The sequence below is a fragment of the Prionailurus viverrinus genome, chromosome B3, assembly GCF_022837055.1.
Source record: "Prionailurus viverrinus isolate Anna chromosome B3, UM_Priviv_1.0, whole genome shotgun sequence".
NCBI classification, from domain to species: Eukaryota; Metazoa; Chordata; class Mammalia; order Carnivora; family Felidae; genus Prionailurus; species Prionailurus viverrinus.
Window position 1 is genome coordinate 40969256 of NC_062566.1, and position 17672 is coordinate 40986927.

Here is a 17672-nt window from a genome sequence, read left to right on the forward strand (position 1 = left end):
TCTCCTCGAGGATTTTGATGGCTTCCTGTCTTACGTTTAGGTCTTTCATCCATTTTGAGTTTATCTTTGTGTATGGTAAGAAAGTGGTACAGGTTCATTTTTCTGCATGTCACTGTCCAGTTTTCCAGCACCACTTGCTGAAGAGACTGTCTTTATTCCATTGGATATTCTTTCCTGCTTTGTCAAAGATTAGTCGGTCATACATTGGTGGGTTCTCTATTCTGTTCCATTGATCTGAGTGTCTGTTTTTGTGCCAGTACCATACTGTCTTGACGATTACAGCTTTGTAATACATCGTGAGGTCCGGGATTGTGATGCCTCCAGCTTCGGTTTTCTTTTTGAAGATTGCTTTGGCTATTCGAGGTCTTTTCTGGTTCCATACAAATTTTAGGATTATTTGTTCTAGCTCTGTGAAGAATGCTGGTGTTATTTTGAATAGGTACTGCACTGAATATGTAGATTGCTTTGGATAGTATTAGCATTTTAACAATATTTGTTCTTCCTATCCAGGAGCATGGAATATTTTCCCACTTTTTTTGTGTGTCTTCTTCAATTTCTCTCATAAGCTTTCTATAATTTTTAGGGTATAGGTTTTTCACCTCTTTGGTTATGTTTATTCCTAGGTATTTTATAGTTTTTGGTACAATTGTAAATGGGATCGATTCCTTGATTTCTCTTTCTGTTGCTTCATTATTGGTGTATAAGAATGCAACTGATCCTGTGCATTGGTTTTATATCCTGCCACTTTGCTGAATTCATAGATCAGTTCTAGCAGGTTTTTTTGGTGGAATCTTTTGGGTTTTCCATATAGAGTATCATGTCATCTGCAAAGAGTGAAAATTTGACCTCCTCCTGGCCGGTTTGGATGCCTTTTATCCCTTTGTGTTGTCTGACTGCTGAGGCTAAGACTTCCAATACTATGTCGAATAACAGTGGTGAGAGTGGACATCCCTGTCATGTTCCTGACCTTAGGGGGAAAGCTTTCAGGTTTTCCCCATTGAGGATATTAGCAGTGGGTCTTTCATATATGGCTTTTATGATCTTGAGGTATAATCCTTCTATCCTTCCTTCTTGAGGGTTTTTTTAATCAGGAAAGGAGGCTGTATTTTGTCCAATGCTTTCTCTGCATCTGCTGAGAGGATCATGTGGTTCTTGTCCTTTCTTTTATTGATATGATGAATCACATTGATTGTTTTGCAGATATTGAACCAGCCCTGGATCCCAGGTATAAATCCCACTTGGTTGTGGTGAATGATTTTTTTAATGTATTGTTGGATCCATTTGGTTAGTATCTTGTTGAGGATTTTTGCATCCATGTTTATCAAGGAGATTGGTCTATAGTTCTCCTTTTTAGTGTGGTGTTTGTCTGGTTTTGGAATCAAGGTAATGCTGGCTTCATAGAAAGACTTTGGAAGTTTTCCTTCCATTTCTATTTTTTGGAACAGCTTCAAGAGAATAGGTGTGAACTCTTCAAATGTTTGGTAGAATTCACCTGGAAAGCCATCTGGCCCTGGACTTTTGATTTTTGGGAGATTTGTGATTACTAATTCAATTTCTTTTTCTGGTTATGGGTCTGTTCAAATTTTCTATTTCTTCCTGTTTCCAACTTGTTTTCTTTTGTAAGCAAATGATGTAGGCTTAACCTGGTTTGTCCTTGATGAAAATGTTTTCTTCGTCCCTTTTTTCTTTTTAATTTTCTTTTTTTAATTTACATCCAAATTAGTTAGCATATAGTGCAACAATGATGTCAGGAGTGGATTCCTTAGTGCCCCTTACCCATTTAGCCCATCCTCCCTCCCACAACCCCTCCAGTAACCCCAGTTTGTTCTCCATATTTATGTCTCTTCTGTTTTGTCCCCCTCCCTGCTTTTATATTAGTTTCCCTTCCCTTATGTTCATCTGTTCTCTTAAAGTCCTCATATGTGTGAAGTCATATGATATTTGTCTTTCTCTAATTTCACTTAGCATAATACCCTCCAGTTCCATCCACGTAGTTGCAAATGGCAAGATTTCATTCTTTTTGATTGCCGAGTAATACTCCATTGTGTGTGTGTGTGTGTGTGTGTGTGTATACCACATCTTCTTTATCCATTCATCCATCGGTGGACCTTTGGGCTCTTTCCATACTTTGGCTATTGTGGATAGTGCTGCTATAAACATTGGGGTGCATGTGTCCCTTTGAAACACACCTGTATCCCTTGGATAAATACCTAGTAGTGCAGTTGCTGGGTGGTAGAGTAGTTCTATTTTTAGTTTTTTGGGGGAACCTCCATACTGTTTTCCAGTGTGGTTGCACCAGCTTGTATTCCCTTTTTTTTTTCTCTAAATGCTTTTTATGAACATATTTAACAGATAGTTGTTTCAGATATAAGTTTAAAGATCTCACAAGCTATAGCTCTATGCCTTTGAGACTGTATGCATGGAGACTGGAGGCAATACAGTGTATACAAACAATACATTTAAAGCTAGAAGATTCAGATTAGGATTCTAGTGCTAGAGCTGTTTTTGATCATCACCATGAAGAGGGGGGGATGCTACTGGCACCCAATGGCTAGAGTCCAGGGATGCTGCTAACCACCTGTGGTCCATAGGACAGCCCCACAACAGAGAATTATCTGGCCCCAGAGGTTAGTTGTACTGAGGTTGAGAAATTGCTCTGGTTAAATTCTCGCACCAGAATATTCAAAGCAGAGGGCGCCTGGGTGGCTCAGTCAGTTCAGCATCTAACTTCAGCTCAGGTCACAATCTTAGTTTGTGAGTTTGAGCCCCACTTCGGGTGAGCCTGACTTCTCTCTCTCTCTCTCTCTGCCCCTTGTGGAATTCTGTCTCTCTGCCCCTTGCTCACTTACACCCTCTCTCAAAAAAAAAAAAAAAAAAAAAAATTCAAAGCATTTTTTTTTTTTTTTTTTTGTAATAGTAGAAACTGGAATCATCCCAAACAACTATCTACAGTGGAGTCCATAAGTAAATTGTGACATAGTCATGCAATGGAAGAGTATAAGGCCATTAGAATGCATGGCCACTACATTCATGCATCACCAGGGTACATCTCGAAAATGGAGCGAGTGATAAAACATGATTCCTTTTATACAGTTAAAAAAACAGGCAAACTATGTGTACTGTTTAGGGATACTTGTGTGTGTGGTAAAACCACAAAGAAAAGCAGTCATTAATACAAAATGTAGGGTGGTGGTTGATTCTGGGAAGGACTGCTGTTGAGGAGAAACACCACATGCTTCTATGGCACTGGTGAAAAATTCTGTTTCTGAAGTTGTGGGGGGTGCATTTTTAATTTCAGAGAAAGTTTACGGAGTGGCGTATCTTGTAAGGACAGAGCTGGATTTGAACTTGAGCAGGCTAGTGCTGGCCCCTTGCTCCAGACCACCATATGGTGCTGCCTCCTGTTAGGTCCCTTCTCTTACCTGCCTTCACTCTCTCCACAGTGTCCGGAGACAAACGACCAGTCGGCCTCCCCCAGCAGGGGGCAGACCCAAGCCCCAGCCCAAGCCTAAGCCTCAGGTGCCACAGTGCAAGGCTCTGTATGCCTACGATGCTCAGGACACAGATGAACTCAGCTTCAATGCCAATGACATTATCGATATCATCAAAGAAGGTAAGTGCATGGCTGGCTGAGACAGCGTCCTAAAGAATATTCAGTGTCATTGCCATAAAAACTAGTTTAAACATGAAGGGAATTTATAGGTTCCTCTAATTGAAACTTGCAGCGATAGGCTAGGGCTTCATGCTCAGTTTGATCAGGGCTCCAGCTATCTATCGATCGATCTATCAGCTCTGCTTTCTTTGTATTTGCTCCCTTCTTAGGCTGTTTTCCGTCATGGCAATGAAATGGTTGCCATGCAAACAGATCAAATTGTGTTTGAAATCTGCTTTATCCCTGAAACTTCTCTTAGCCATTGGACAAAAGTCCTAGATTTTACTCTCATTAGACCCAGTTGCTCATGTGCCCATCCCTGAATCTCTAGCAAGGCAAAGGCTGTACCTGTGGTAAGTTAGGTGTGGCAGGGACTTCTTTGGAAATGGTTGTTAAGACTATCCCACCCAAACTTGGTGGCCTCCTCATAATGATGGTAGATGGAATGGAAGCCAGGGAGACAACCTGTAATATCTGTTATAAAAGTAGTCTGGGGGGCTCATTCGGTTAAGCTTCCAACTCTCGCTTTCAGCTCAGGTCATGATCTCAAGGTTGCAAGATAGAGCCCTGTGTTGGGCTCCATGCTGAGCATGGAGTCTGCTTAATTTTCTCTTTGTCTCCCTCTCCCAATCTCTGTCTCTCTCTTGGAAAAAAAAAAAAAAAAAAAAAAAGGCTGTGAGCTTGGCTGAATGCCTTATTAATTTGGTAGAGAAGTTAGAATGTGATATACATATGACCAAACATTAGTGCTTATGGAAGTACTTTTAAAACGAGAACTCCTGACTTAGGATATTCAAAAACACCATGAAGGAAATGGCATTTGTGAGGAATGGGACAGAGAAGCCATGGAGGGCAGAAAGAGCAGGTCACTTTACGAAAGTAAGCCAATGCTCAACCACGGTGCAAGATCTCCCAGGAGACAAGAGGAAGCCAGGAGTGTCCTGGTAGTGGAGGACCCTGAATGTCAGGCTGAGGAGGACTTGTGTACAGTGGGGAAGCCATTACGAACAGAGCAAGGACAAACTGAGTGAAACGGGCCTTGGTAAGACTAGCCTTCGGGAAGAGGTGGCCAGGACACACAGTTCCAGGAAGGGGGTTATTATCAAACTCCTTGATCACATGAGCTCATAGGAGACTTCTAGGTCCCTGGACTGACCTCCTTCTAAAAGACCTCTGGACATTATTTTGATCTCATCAAATAGTTTGATCTATCATGAAACTAGATAGCCATCTAGCTTGCTATAGATTTTAATATTTTAGCCATTTAGTATCCTTCCTCCAAAGTGTCGGAGTAGAATTAAAGGCTGAAATAAATGCTTAGTAAACACAAATAGAATTTTTATCACCAGCTTTGTTCAGCAAAAATACTGGAAATGACCAATTACCCAGTAACAAAGATTGGGTTAAATAAGCTTTGCTATATCCATTTAGTGAACTTCAATGACAAACATTTTTATTAAAGATAATGATGCAATACTATATTTACTGAAATGGAAAAATGTTCATGAGAAAAGGCAAAAAGGTTATACAGACTGTAGTCTCATTTTTGTAAGAATGGAAAATAGATGACTATATGCACGTATGTATGTTATATATAATATATATATCAAGTGGTCTCCTTAAATGTTGAATTTTTATTTCTTTTCAGTTCTCAATATTTCAGATTTTTCTAGAAATACCATGTATTTTGGGTATAATCAAAACAATTACATATTTGTGTCAAGTGTAGGGTCCTAGAAGTTCTCAAAAAATGCTATAAATTATCACTCTCATTTATGCAGTGTGGTGTGAGTGCAGGAATAGACATATAGATGAGACAGAATAGAATCCAGAAATATAGCCATGTGTATACAGATATTTAATATATGATAAATGTAGCATTTGAAACCAGGGGAAAGGATAGGCATTACTTTCCATTTTGATAAGAAAATAAAGTTCAAGCTCTACCTCATACACAAAATATCAGACTAATTAAATATCTAAATTATAAAAATCTTAGAAGGAAACCTAGAATATTACATTAATCTTTGGGGGTGAAAAGTCTTCCAATGGAGAACATCAAACCCAAAAACCATAGAGGATTTAAACCTCATAAAAAGGCTAAATTAAAATCTTCTGTATAGTGAATTGCAACAGCACAAAGTTAAATTATAGAAAACAGGCTAGGAAAAAACATTTTACACCTCTAAATAGCTCCCCCACATGAATAAAAAGACACAGTCCAGTCCAAAAGTGGACAGAGGCTCCTGAGACCGTGCATGGAGAGGTTCCCTACCCTTTACCCATCAGTGAAGGAGAGCTAACAACTCCACCCGTGACACCAGCAGAAGATTGAAATAAGATGCAGGTCACACTCCCTTTTCCAAATCCTTAAGTTCTGAGTTTTAGAAACCAGAGACGGTTAGAAAGTCGATAATGGTGTGTGTGTATAGGAGATATTACCACCTATTAGAACACTTGGTGGTCCCAGGGCAACAGCCTGGGTCAAACTCAGCATCTCTGCTGTGCAACATCTGAGCATTCACCCTCTGTCGGAAGAGACATCATAAACAAACTCAGTTCAGGTCAGGTTTTGCCATCAAATGAATTACATGAGCCTTTAAGTTTTAAGAACTTTCTGGATTTGGTCATTGCAAATAGTTTGGACTATAGTATCTGTGGTAAGTCAGGGTGAAAGGTACCTTCTTTCATAGCTTACAGCTAGAATAGACTTGGGAAGGAAATTTAACACTTATTTATCAAAATTTTAAAACCCCATGTCAATATAATTACTTTGAATTTACATTTAACCACTTCCATCAAGATAAATCCTAAATAAATAAATATTTAAATGTATAAACAGAAGTCCTAGAAGTATGGGAGAATTTTCTTTTTTAATATCAGTGTGGGAAATATTTATAAAAGTGATAGAAAATCAAGAAGCTGTAAAAATATCATTTGCTTCAACTACTTAAATATTAAAATATAAAAAGTTAGTTAAAAATGGGAGGGGGGGATATTTGCAACCCATATGACAAATCCACTAATATATAAAGAATTCCTAATTAAGAAGATAAACACCCGGGAGCCTGAGTGGCTCAGTCAGTTAAGCATCTGACTTTTGATTTCAGCTTAGGTCATGATCTCACAGTTTGTGAGATCAAACCCCATGCTATTAGCACAGAGCCCTATGTGGGATTCTGTCTCTCTCTCTCTCTGCCTCTCCTCACTCACTCTCTCAAAATAAGTAAACATTAAAAAAAAAAAAAAAAGTAGGGACCAGTGGCACCTGGGTGGCTCAGTCGGTTTAGTGTACATCTTCAGCTCAGGTCATGATCTTGCATCCATGGGTTCAAGCCTTGCGTCGGGCTCTGTGCTGATAGCTCAGAGCCTGGAGCCTGCTTTGGACTCTGTGTTGCCCTCTCTCTCTGCTCCTCCCCTGCTTGCACTCTGTCTCTCAAAAAATGAGAAAACGTTAAAAAAAATTGTTTTTAAATAATGGCCAACAACAGAGAAGGTGGCAAATGATAGTAAGTCATGCAGCTATTGGAAGAGAATATGGAAACTCTTTATAAACTGATATGAAATGGTCTTTAGTATATATTATTAAGGTTAAAAACAGTGCAGAATGTGTAGTTTGCTACTGTTTGTGTACAAAAGGGGTAATTTTTACAAATACTTTAATATACATGAAATATCTCTGAAAGTATAAAAAATATATAATATTGCATGCCTTCAAAGAAGCGATCTGCTCATGGTTCATGAGATTGAGTCCCATGGAGGGCTCTGTGCTGCTTGGGATTCTCTCCCTCTCTCTCAAAATAAATAAGCATTTTTAAAAAGAACGGATCTGGGTGGCTGTTGTTACTGTTTATGTACAGTACATCTAAGAATACTACATATTACAAAAATGAATCATATTGTCTTAGAAAATAAAACGTCTGTATTCTTTGAAGGGACTTTTTTTTTTTTTGTTTATTTTTGAGAGAGACAGAGTACGAGCAGGGGAGGGGCAGACACAGAATCCAAAGCAGGCTCCGTGCTCTGAACTGTCAGCAGAGTCCGATGCGGGGCTCTAACTCAAGGGCCCCGAGATCATGACCTGAGCCAAAATTGGCCGCTTAACCAACTGAACCACTCAGGTGCCCCAAAAGGGCTATATTCTTTGACCCAGGAATCTATCCTACAGACCTACTTGCACACGGACATAAAGATATATATGTGAAAGTTTATTCCATCAATAGTGAAAAATTGGGAAAAAATGTCCATCAGTAAGGAAATGGTTCTATAAATCATGGCATACAGTGCAGCCCTTTAAAAAATGAGATACAAACATGGAAAGATGATAGCGATTAAGTATTGAAAAGCAAGATGCAGAATAGTAAGATACAGAATGGCTGTTTAAGATGAGTGTGTGTACAGTTAAAATCACAGAGGAGGGTCTGGAAGAACATTAGCACATACTTCTCACTGGTGGAGGGTCTGGCATTAACGTGGGAAGTGTTGGGCATCAGTTTCTCCCCAGAGTAGATTCTGCACTGGAGGAAGGAGTGGGAACGGTGCAGTGGAGGAGTAGCCCCCATGACGAAAAGTTGGGGTAGGGGGGGCAGGACCATCCCACCACAACCCACCAGCCTCCCGTGGCCCCACCACGCACTGGGGCTGGCAGACCTAGGCCCTGAGGGGCGGTCAGGCAAAGCCTCAAGGTGCAGGAGCAGGATCTTCCTAGAACGGGGCCTCGAGTGCTATGTCTGCCGAGGGGGAAGGGCTCCTTTTTACAAAAGACTCTTTCATGTAAAAGAAAATAAAGAAGGAAAAAGAACGTAGAAGGAGCCAAACCACCTTTGCCCTGTGATGCGCCCACAGGACAGGGTGTGTTTGGCCCAGGCACAACTGCCTTGCTCACCCTCACTTTCGCCTCCTCTGTCTCCTGCAGATCCTTCTGGCTGGTGGACGGGTCGACTACGAGGCAAGCAGGGCCTGTTCCCCAACAACTATGTGACCAAGATCTGAGGCGCACAGAGACTCTAATGCACAGGCAAAGGAGCTCCAGACAGGGAAGGGGACATTTGGGGGCTCTCCTTCTGATCCATAGCGAGCAATTGCTTCCTTCTCCAAGGCCTGGAGTTTTTCTGGCACCTTCCCCATGGAGGACATTGAAAAGCTGGGTTGGGGACAGGGAGTGTCACTGCATAAATGATCCTAAAAGGTAGCCTCTTCATAGGAGCCCAGGAGGGCAAAACCACCACCCACTAAGATTTATTTATTGTATTTAAACCTGGTGAGAGGACAGGCGAGGTCCACTTGGACCTTGTTGGCTCTATCAAAACAGCACCCCGCTCGCTCACCAGGCCCAGGGAATGGCTGTAGGCGGCCACTGACAAGTGCCTTTAGTCAAAGAGCACATTTATTTCCTCCCTCTTTTCCTTACCTGACACACACATTCCTCTCTGCCACTTTCCTTCAGGGAGGACCTGCCCTCTTTGTAGGCCGGGCTTGACATGAGCGGGCACTTCCCATGCGAAGGCCAAGGGCCAGCGTGGCCTGCTGAGCCCGCAGGTGCAGAGGGCAGCTGGTTTACACTTTGCCGGGACCCATCAGGCTGCCAGGCTAAGCAGGGGCTGGGCTGTTGGCCTTGCTTTCTCTGGGTCTTCAGTTGGAATGTGGCTGGCCCATGTTGGTTTTGTGTTTAATGCTGTACCTATTATAAGAAGGATCTCTTTTTTTCAAGCTGTACATTTATAAAAACAGATCATATACTGTATATGTAAAAATCTCAAGATGGTAGCAACATGTATGAATGTACTAAGTAGTATTCCACTGTACTTATTCATAAGGTAGGTTTTATTACAAAACTCCCACCAGGTACTTACAAATGTGCACTACTCCTTTTCAACTATAGAATCAGTGTTACTGCTTTCTAGCCCAGCCCCTGCAAACCCTTCCCAATCCTTTCCCCGTAGGTAATTTTCCTCTGCCCCCTGTGCCCCTCCCCTTAACTCCTAAATAAATAAAGGAATCATGAACTACCTGTTCTTTTGTGACATTTGTTATAGGGTGAATGGTGTCCCCCACCCCCAAAAAACATGGTGAAGCCCTAACGCCTGTGACCTCATAATATGACCTTTTTGGGAAATACAAGGGTCTTTATAGAGATGATCAAATTAAAATGAAGTCATTAGGGTGGGCCATGAGCCAATATAACTGGTGTCCTGATAAAAAGGGGACATTTGGACATGCATGGACACGCAGAGGGAAAATGATGTGAAGGAAGAGCCGTCTACAGCCAAGGAGAGGGGCCCAGCCCAGATGCGCTCCCTCAAGGCCCTCAGGAACCAGCCCTGACCACACACAGATCTCGAACTTCCAGCTTCCACAGCTTGTAAGACACTGAGTTTCTGCCGTTTAGCCACCCAGTCTGTGGCGCTTTGTGAAGGCAGCCCTAGCAAACCAATGCAGTGTTTATTGCAGTAATGATGTAATATCTATTGATAAGGGAATGGTTTTCAGGGGACACTCACCTTTCTGCCTCTCCTCCAGGTTGCCTTGGCCATTCTGAAGCTACTGGGAAAGTAGGGTTTGACCAGCACACACCTTTCTGTCATTCCAAGATCCTCGAGTCCGTGGGAAAAATTATCAGGGGTTTCATATAAGGAAACAAATGGATCTGAATTTGGAACAAGTAAACCATTTGATTCTGCATTTTCAAGAACAGGGAGCAAACTTCATTTGGTAACAATAACAACATTTAAAGTAGATTTCCGTTCCATTTTGTGACCAGTTGAAAGGAAAATAAAGCCATAATGTGATGACACGAGAAAAGGTAATCCCTGTTTACACCAAGAGTCTCTTAATATTTGACAAAGGATCTTCACATTCCTGGACTCACGCAAAGTGGGAGGAAGGCGCTAGAACCAGAATTCGAACGAAGGAGCATCCTGGACCCCCCACAGCCTCAACACGCAGGCGGCTTTCTCACAAGCAGGACTGCCAAGATCACCTTCCATTGTTACCACACACCCTTGGCGGGCTCGTTTTTCCCCCCTGAAAATCAGTCCTGGGATAAAAGAAGACCAACTTTAAAAGAATTTGGGGTCAAGTGACAGGACAGCCTGAGTTAAGCATAGGTTATTTTGAAAAGGGCTATCTTGAGGATAAATATTAGCTCAAGCTCTGGAGGAACTAAGGTGACCTTGATGGGCAGTGGAAGGAATCACTGAGAAACTCCTTAAAAAAAAAATGTATATATAAAAAAAGGATGAGACTGTACCATTTGAGACAACATGGATGGACCCAGAGGGTATTATGCTAAGTGAAATAAATCAGACTGAGAAAGACAAACACTATATGATTCCACTCATCAGTAGAATCTAGGAAAAAAAAACAAAAATAGACCTATAAATACAGAGAACAAACTGGTGGCTGGAAGAGGGAGGGAGGGAGGTTGGGGGGACAAAATGGGTGAAGGTGACAGGGAGATATACAGGCTTCCAATCACAGAATGAATAAGTCATGGGAATAAAAGGCACAGCATAAGGAATACAGTCAATGGTACTATAAGTGATGTAATGGGACAGATGGTAGCTACACTTGTGAGCACAGCATCATGTATAAACTTGTCAAATCACTAAGTTGTACACCTGAAACTACAGTAGCATTGTGTGTTAGCTATACTGAAAAAAAAAACTAATGGCTTTACATAATTTTCCTAATGTTATGCATTAAAGCATAAAATAACCCAGGGGCGCCTGGGTGGCTAAATCAGTTAAGCATCATCTGACTCTTGATTTCTGCTCAGGTCATGATCTCATGGCTCCTGGATTTGAGCCCCGCATCGGGGTCTGGGCTGACAGTGCAGAGCCTGCTTGGGATTCTCTCTCTCTCTCTCTCTCTCTCTCTCTGCCCCCTCCTCCCCCACCTCCAAATAAATAAACTTAAAATTTTAAAAATGGGGAGAAAAATCAATCCTGGCTACTTTTAATGATTGGCCTTTAAAACTGGAGTGTAACCAGGACCCCTCAGGCTCTAGGTGACAGCGTAGGAACTGAGTCCAACCTCTGGACAAGCAGCAGGAAGAGCCCTGGCTCAGGACCACAGAGTAAGCCCCACCTCTGCACCCAGAAGCCTCGCCTAGTGCCAGGCCCAAGGGGGTCCTCAACAAGTGATGCTTGGAGTAAACACTTGTTTATAGGTGTGAAGTCCTTATCCTAGGCTTCTCTTGGCCCCGTATCTAGCCAGGCCTGCCATTTTGTTCACTGTTCAGCTAAGTAGTCGTGTGGTTAGTTTGGGAGTCACTTCACCTGGGAGAGTGTAAAGAGGATCAAGGGGCCACCCCTGCCTTCTACAATACCCCATCCTGTTTGGAATGATGGTATGCTTACACACATATACATATACAGAAGTAGAAAATGCAGGGTGCAGATGTGACAGATCCCTTCAACCAAAGGTTTTAAAGTAACCAAGGACCAAGTGAGCAGGCTTGAATGTTCCCTAGGACAGAGATGTTCAAAGGAGCAATAGACCAGCAGTTCTCAAACCCTTTGGCCTCAGAACCCCTTTATACTCTTCAATGTTATCAACATTTAAAAAAATAATAAAGATAAATAAAATTTTAAAAAGGGGAGCCTGGGTGGCTCAGTTGGCTAAGTGTCTGACTTTGGCCCAGGTCATGATCTCACAGTTGTGAGTTCAAGCCCCGCGTCGGGCTCTGTATTGACAGCTCTGAGCCTGGAGCCTGCTTTGGATTCTGTGTCTCCCTCTTTCTCTGCCCCTCCCCTGCTCATGCTCTTTCAAATAAACATGTTAAAAAAAAATTAAAATAAAACAAAATATACTCCTCAATGTTATTGAAGACCTCAAAGAGTTCTGCTTTTGTCTGTTATAGCTATCTGTATTTACCATAAGAGGAATTAGAAAATTAAAAAAAAATTTTTTTAATGTTTATCTTATTTTTGAGAGAGAGAGCACAAGCTGGGGAAGGACAGAGAGAGAGGGACACAGAATCTGCAGCAGGCTCCAGTCTATCTAAGCTTTCAGCACAGAGCCCAATGCGGGACTCAAACTTGTGAACCATGAGATCAAGACCTGAGCTGAAGTCGGTTGCTCAACTGACTGAGCCACCCAGGAGCTCCTAAAACAGAAAATTTTAAAACACCAACAAACACACATACACATTCCACTAACCACCAGAGCGATGACATCATCACTTCTCATAGCCTCTGGAAGATTCCACCTTACACTAATGACAGACAAGAACAAAAAAAGGCAAACATCTTAGTATTATCATGAAAATAGTTTTGACCTCATGGCCTTCTTGAAGGAGTCTCAAGATATCCCAGGGGACCCCAGGTCACATTTTGAGAACCACCAGAGGGACTAAGTACTAATAAACGGGTTAGAGCAGGCAGCGCAGTTGGCTCTCTGAAAACATCATGCAAAAGGGTCATCTCTTCCACAGTGCTTAGGGAAGCAAGACTATGCCCATGGAGAGGGCAAAGGGTGAGGCCTTTTTTATAAGCCTGTTCCCCCAACAGGTGTGAAAACCATGCACACGTGTTGTCTCAGCCCATCTGGTCAAACCTGATACCACCATTACCAAGCCCAGCCCTAATGGGGTGGAAAGGTGATGGGAAGCAGTTTCATCTTTGAGAGACAGAGAGAAACAGAGCATGAGCAGGGGAGGGTCAGAGAGAGAGGGAGACACAGAATCGGAAGCACACTCCAGGCTCTGAGCTGTCAGCACAGAGCCTGACGCAGAGCTCGAATTCACGAACCGTGAGATCGTGACCTGAGCTGAAGTCGGATGCTCAACCGACTGAGCCACGCAGGCACCCCAACAGTTTCCTTTTTAAAGAACATTCCTTGTGGGGTGCCTGGGTGACTCTGTCGGTTAAGCATCTGACTTCAGCTCAAGTCACAATCTCATGGTTTGTGAGTTCAACCCCTGCGTCAGGCTCTGGGCTGACAGCTCAGAGCCTCGAGTCTGCTTTGGATTCTGTGTGTGTGTGTGTCTCTCTGCCCCTCCCCTGCTTGCACACTCTCTCTCAAAAATAAGTAAACATCAAAATAAAGAAAGAACATTCCTTCCAAAGTGCATATACCATGTCCACTCAGGTTCCAGCAGCTGGAACTTAGTCATGTGGCCTCAACTGCCAGGGAGGCTGGGAGAGTCTTGCTGGGGGCAGTTAGTTTCGGTGTGGAGAGCAGCTTATCCCAGGCACCAGGGAGAGATCTTCCTCCTCCTTCAGGCATGGCTCCTTCCAGGCAGAGATGTCCACAAGAACAAGTACAAGACAACATGGCTATGCATCCATGTAACTGATGATCACTGACTTGCCACAGAGCAGGGCTTATACATAATCCAAATCTTTTCTCTTCCGGACTCCCTCTGAACTCCGCAGACCTCCTGAGTGAAGCTGGGCAGACTAAAGGCTGGCCCTGCCTCTACTTGCTACTTTTACAGTGGCTTCATTTCCAGGTGGGGTCAGAGTCCAGTTTCGGGAGTACGGTGTGTACAGGATGCATCTTTGGTGGAGAACCTGATGATGTTCCTGGCACCTTTCACTTTTATGGTCAAAGAGTGGGAGCCATTCTGCAACATCACTCCGTTTCCTGCCTTGTTTTGTGTCGTTCCAGAGGCCTAGCTGTTCTTCACAGTTGCTCCTGAATTTAGGAACTTATTTTTACTCTTACCAACTACTTGATGCCTTTCCTGCCTACAGTACTGCACCCGCCCCCTCTAACCAGCATGAACTACTCTAAAACCACTTAGCAAATGAGAAGGATCAGTGCAGTTCACTACCCTGCCCAAGGTCATGCAGCTCTGAAGTAGAGGAACCCATCAATTGACCCCTGATCTGATCCCAATGCCCATGCTTTTCATCTTTGTCTTCAATCAAGTAAATAACAAAGAGCTTGATAGTCTAATTGTCAACCTTTCAACTTCCAATATCTTTTTCTCAAAAATCAAAAACCAAAATTAAAAAAAAAGAAAAACTCACAAACAGGACTCAACAGCTATAAATTTGCAAACTCTCTCTCTCTCAGAGACAGCAGGCACACGAGCAGGGGAGAGGTAGAGAGAGAGGGGAGAAAATCCCAGGCAGAAACCATGCTGTCAGCACAGAACCTGACATGGGGCTCAATTCCACAAACAATGAGATCATAACCTGAGCCGAAATCAAGAGTCAGATGCTTCCGAGTGAACCACCCAAATGCCCCTGTAAATTGCTTTGACAGGCAAGAGCTGTGCCTAACATATCTTTGAATGCCCAATGTCCACCTCCTTATAATAATAGCCACTAACATTCAAGCACATCCAGACACTGCTAAGGGCATGGCATACTTTACTTTGCACTACAACACTATGAGGTAGATGCTCTTACCCCCATGTTACAGACACAAAAACAAGGCACAGAGATCATAGTTGCTAAGTAGACTCAGACCCATGCGATGCAGCTTCAGCATCTGTGCTCTTCAAATACTATGGTTCCATCACCTCATTTTCTAGTTGCAATGCTTTTATATTATGATTTGTACTTTTACAGTAGTAATTTCTTATTTCATAAGTATAACACTTTAGTTTTGGATGCCTGCTATGGCACATAGGAAGGATCTTAAAGGTCTTTTTTTATGACATCCTGTAAATAGGAATTTCCTGAGTCAGGGTATTTAATATTTAACTAAGCAAAATATGTAATAAAGAAGCTATAAAATGTCTCAGAATAGTCTACAAAACCCATCTCTTCTTGACGAGAAGCTGGAGCTCAAGCATCCCCGGGAAGCAAAAGCTTCCTCGCAGGGTCTCACTTCATTACTATTCACATGTGTGACCCAAGTCAGCCTAAGGCTGCCATGGGAACGAGTCTCACTCAAAGAGAGATACTTCTAAAGCTTTACACTAGGACTTTAACACAGAAGACTCCCATTCCTCCAAGTGCTCACGCACATAAAGACTTACTTAGGCGGCCCAGCCTGCCTAGGGAGAGGGGTGGGAAGTGAGCACTAGCTGGAGCCAGCCAGGCTCGCCTCCCAGGGCAACCAGAAGCCACAGCTGAGTCTCAGAACCAGCACCTGCACATCTCACTGTCACGAAGAAGGCAGCATTTACCACACTCTGGACTGGGGAACGGCGGAGTTAAGAGTTTACTGCAAAGCTTCTCCGAGCCTTTATGAATCGTAATGTGTTTGCAATGTTTCCTGAATGTATTTGACTAGCTCCTTTTTCTCAAAAAGCAATTAACATGTGCTGAGCTAATAGTTTGGGAAGTTGTTGCTGTAAGACACTCATTTATTTTATGTGTTTTGGTTTTGTTTTTAGTGGTTGGAGACTGCGAATGCATTCACACTTAGAGAATAATGCTAAATGTGATCAACTGCCCGCCAAAAAAATACAATAGTAACCCATGAAATAGGAAAATGCATTCCAAGTTTCAACATTAACAAGGTGTCACAGACCCGTTTTTGTTTTCCAGTGATGGCCCCTTAGGACTGACATTCCTGGTCCCCACCATGCCTTTGAAGGAGAGGCATACTGTGAGGGCTGCTTCTGGTAGCCCTCAGCCCAGTGGGCCAGGCGTTCCTGTATAGGAATGAGAAAATAGTTGAGTACATTCTGAAAAGGAACGGTCATAGTTATCCTCCCGTTTTCAAATTTCATCATGAATCTTCTTATATCTCAGAAGTTTAAGAATGGGTTAGCATTCACTGAAGCCAAGTTCTAGTTTTTTCCATTTGAGAAAGTGGCAGAAAGATCTTTCCCAAAGCCATAAAGGCAATAATTTACATGCTTCTCATAATAGCTCAGAAAGAAATTAGTCAACCCAAGCTTCCACTCACTTCTTTCCACTATAGAATACACAAATAAATACACATAGGATACCTGAAGAAAAATTAATAGCTTTATTTTTCCTCAATATACATTCAGAAAATAGGTCTAAGAAAAGGTTTCATGAAATAGACCAGACGACTATGTACAAAGTGAAGAGTTCCAAATCAGCAAGTCAAAGCACACAAATGAAGCACTCTTCCCCGAGGGCCATGGCAGCCTAGGACCGTCCCATCAGAGGGGACGCAAGCTCTTGGATGGCTTTTGAGTTCAGCTGAGGAATCGTGCTGATCTTCAGGAGTTTGCTGCTTGCATACTTATTCTTGATGGCCTGCAGAAGTCATCTGTGATTAAGCATGCATCAGGACCCCCTACCTTATACCATGGTCCTAGTCTAATTCACAAGTATTTAAGGGCCAGACCCACAATCTCCAACTAGTGCGATGATGCTGAATCACTGAAGCCAGCTAGAGCTCTGAGGTCATAATGTGTTGCACCCGACAATTTCCTTCCATACCTAGCAATGGATAAAGCCCAGCTGGTAGCACAGGTGATGGAAGAATAAATGGTGTCAAGGTCCAAGGAGCAGGCTCTCTCTCCTATGTTGCCAGAGGGTTGGGAGGTAGGAGCTGTGTTTATCATACCTAAGCACCATCACGACAGAACAGGTCTGCCAGGACCGGCAGCAACAACTGGCAATAAAAGCAAGTGGCAACCAGTGCTTAGCGGGTCCCAGACAACAATACCCTAAGGACTGAAAACATGTCACACTTCCATGGTGTGCTAAATCATACAGAAACTACATGCAAGGAATCGGGGGTGAGGACGCTTGGCACAAATGCCTTGCTCTTTGTCACCACACCTGTGGTGATACTCGGCATCACACAAGCACAGGACAGCACCCAATCTCCTCTGACTCCTCCTCTCAGGTGGGCCCCACAGAGACAGATACCAGACCCCGAGGAGGCTTTCTGAATGGGCTTCTTGCCCCTCCCTCTTCACCATGATTTGGTCACTGTCCCAAAAGATCCTGGACAAAGGCCCTGAGTGATACCACCCCAAAACCCGAGTCTTCACAGAGCCCTTTGACGTGGGCCCTTGCTGTTCCAGATGACATGGGGAGCGCCTTCCCTGATGCTGAGTGCCCTGCCCAGGATGCTGGGACAAGGTGGGGAGACACACTGAATGGCCATCTGGCTGACTACCTGGGGCCTG

At 43.1% G+C, this 17672-nt stretch overlaps 2 protein-coding genes across 2 annotated transcripts in view; one reads left to right on the forward strand and one right to left on the reverse strand.

Moving 5' to 3' along the window:
- MYO1E (myosin IE) overlaps positions 1-9660 on the forward strand; it is a 211984-nt gene extending 202324 nt beyond the window's left edge. The window contains exons 27-28 of the mRNA XM_047863927.1: positions 3444-3613; positions 8568-9660. Coding sequence (XP_047719883.1) covers positions 3444-3613; positions 8568-8644 — 247 coding nt within the window. The 3' untranslated portion in view covers positions 8645-9660. The remainder of the gene's footprint in view (positions 1-3443; positions 3614-8567) is intronic.
- A 6848-nt stretch (positions 9661-16508) lies between these two features.
- Positions 16509-17672, reverse strand: part of CCNB2 (cyclin B2) — a 33887-nt gene continuing 32723 nt past the window's right edge. The window contains exon 9 of the mRNA XM_047864632.1: positions 16509-16788. Within this exon, the coding sequence (XP_047720588.1) occupies positions 16678-16788 (111 nt within the window). The 3' untranslated portion in view covers positions 16509-16677. The remainder of the gene's footprint in view (positions 16789-17672) is intronic.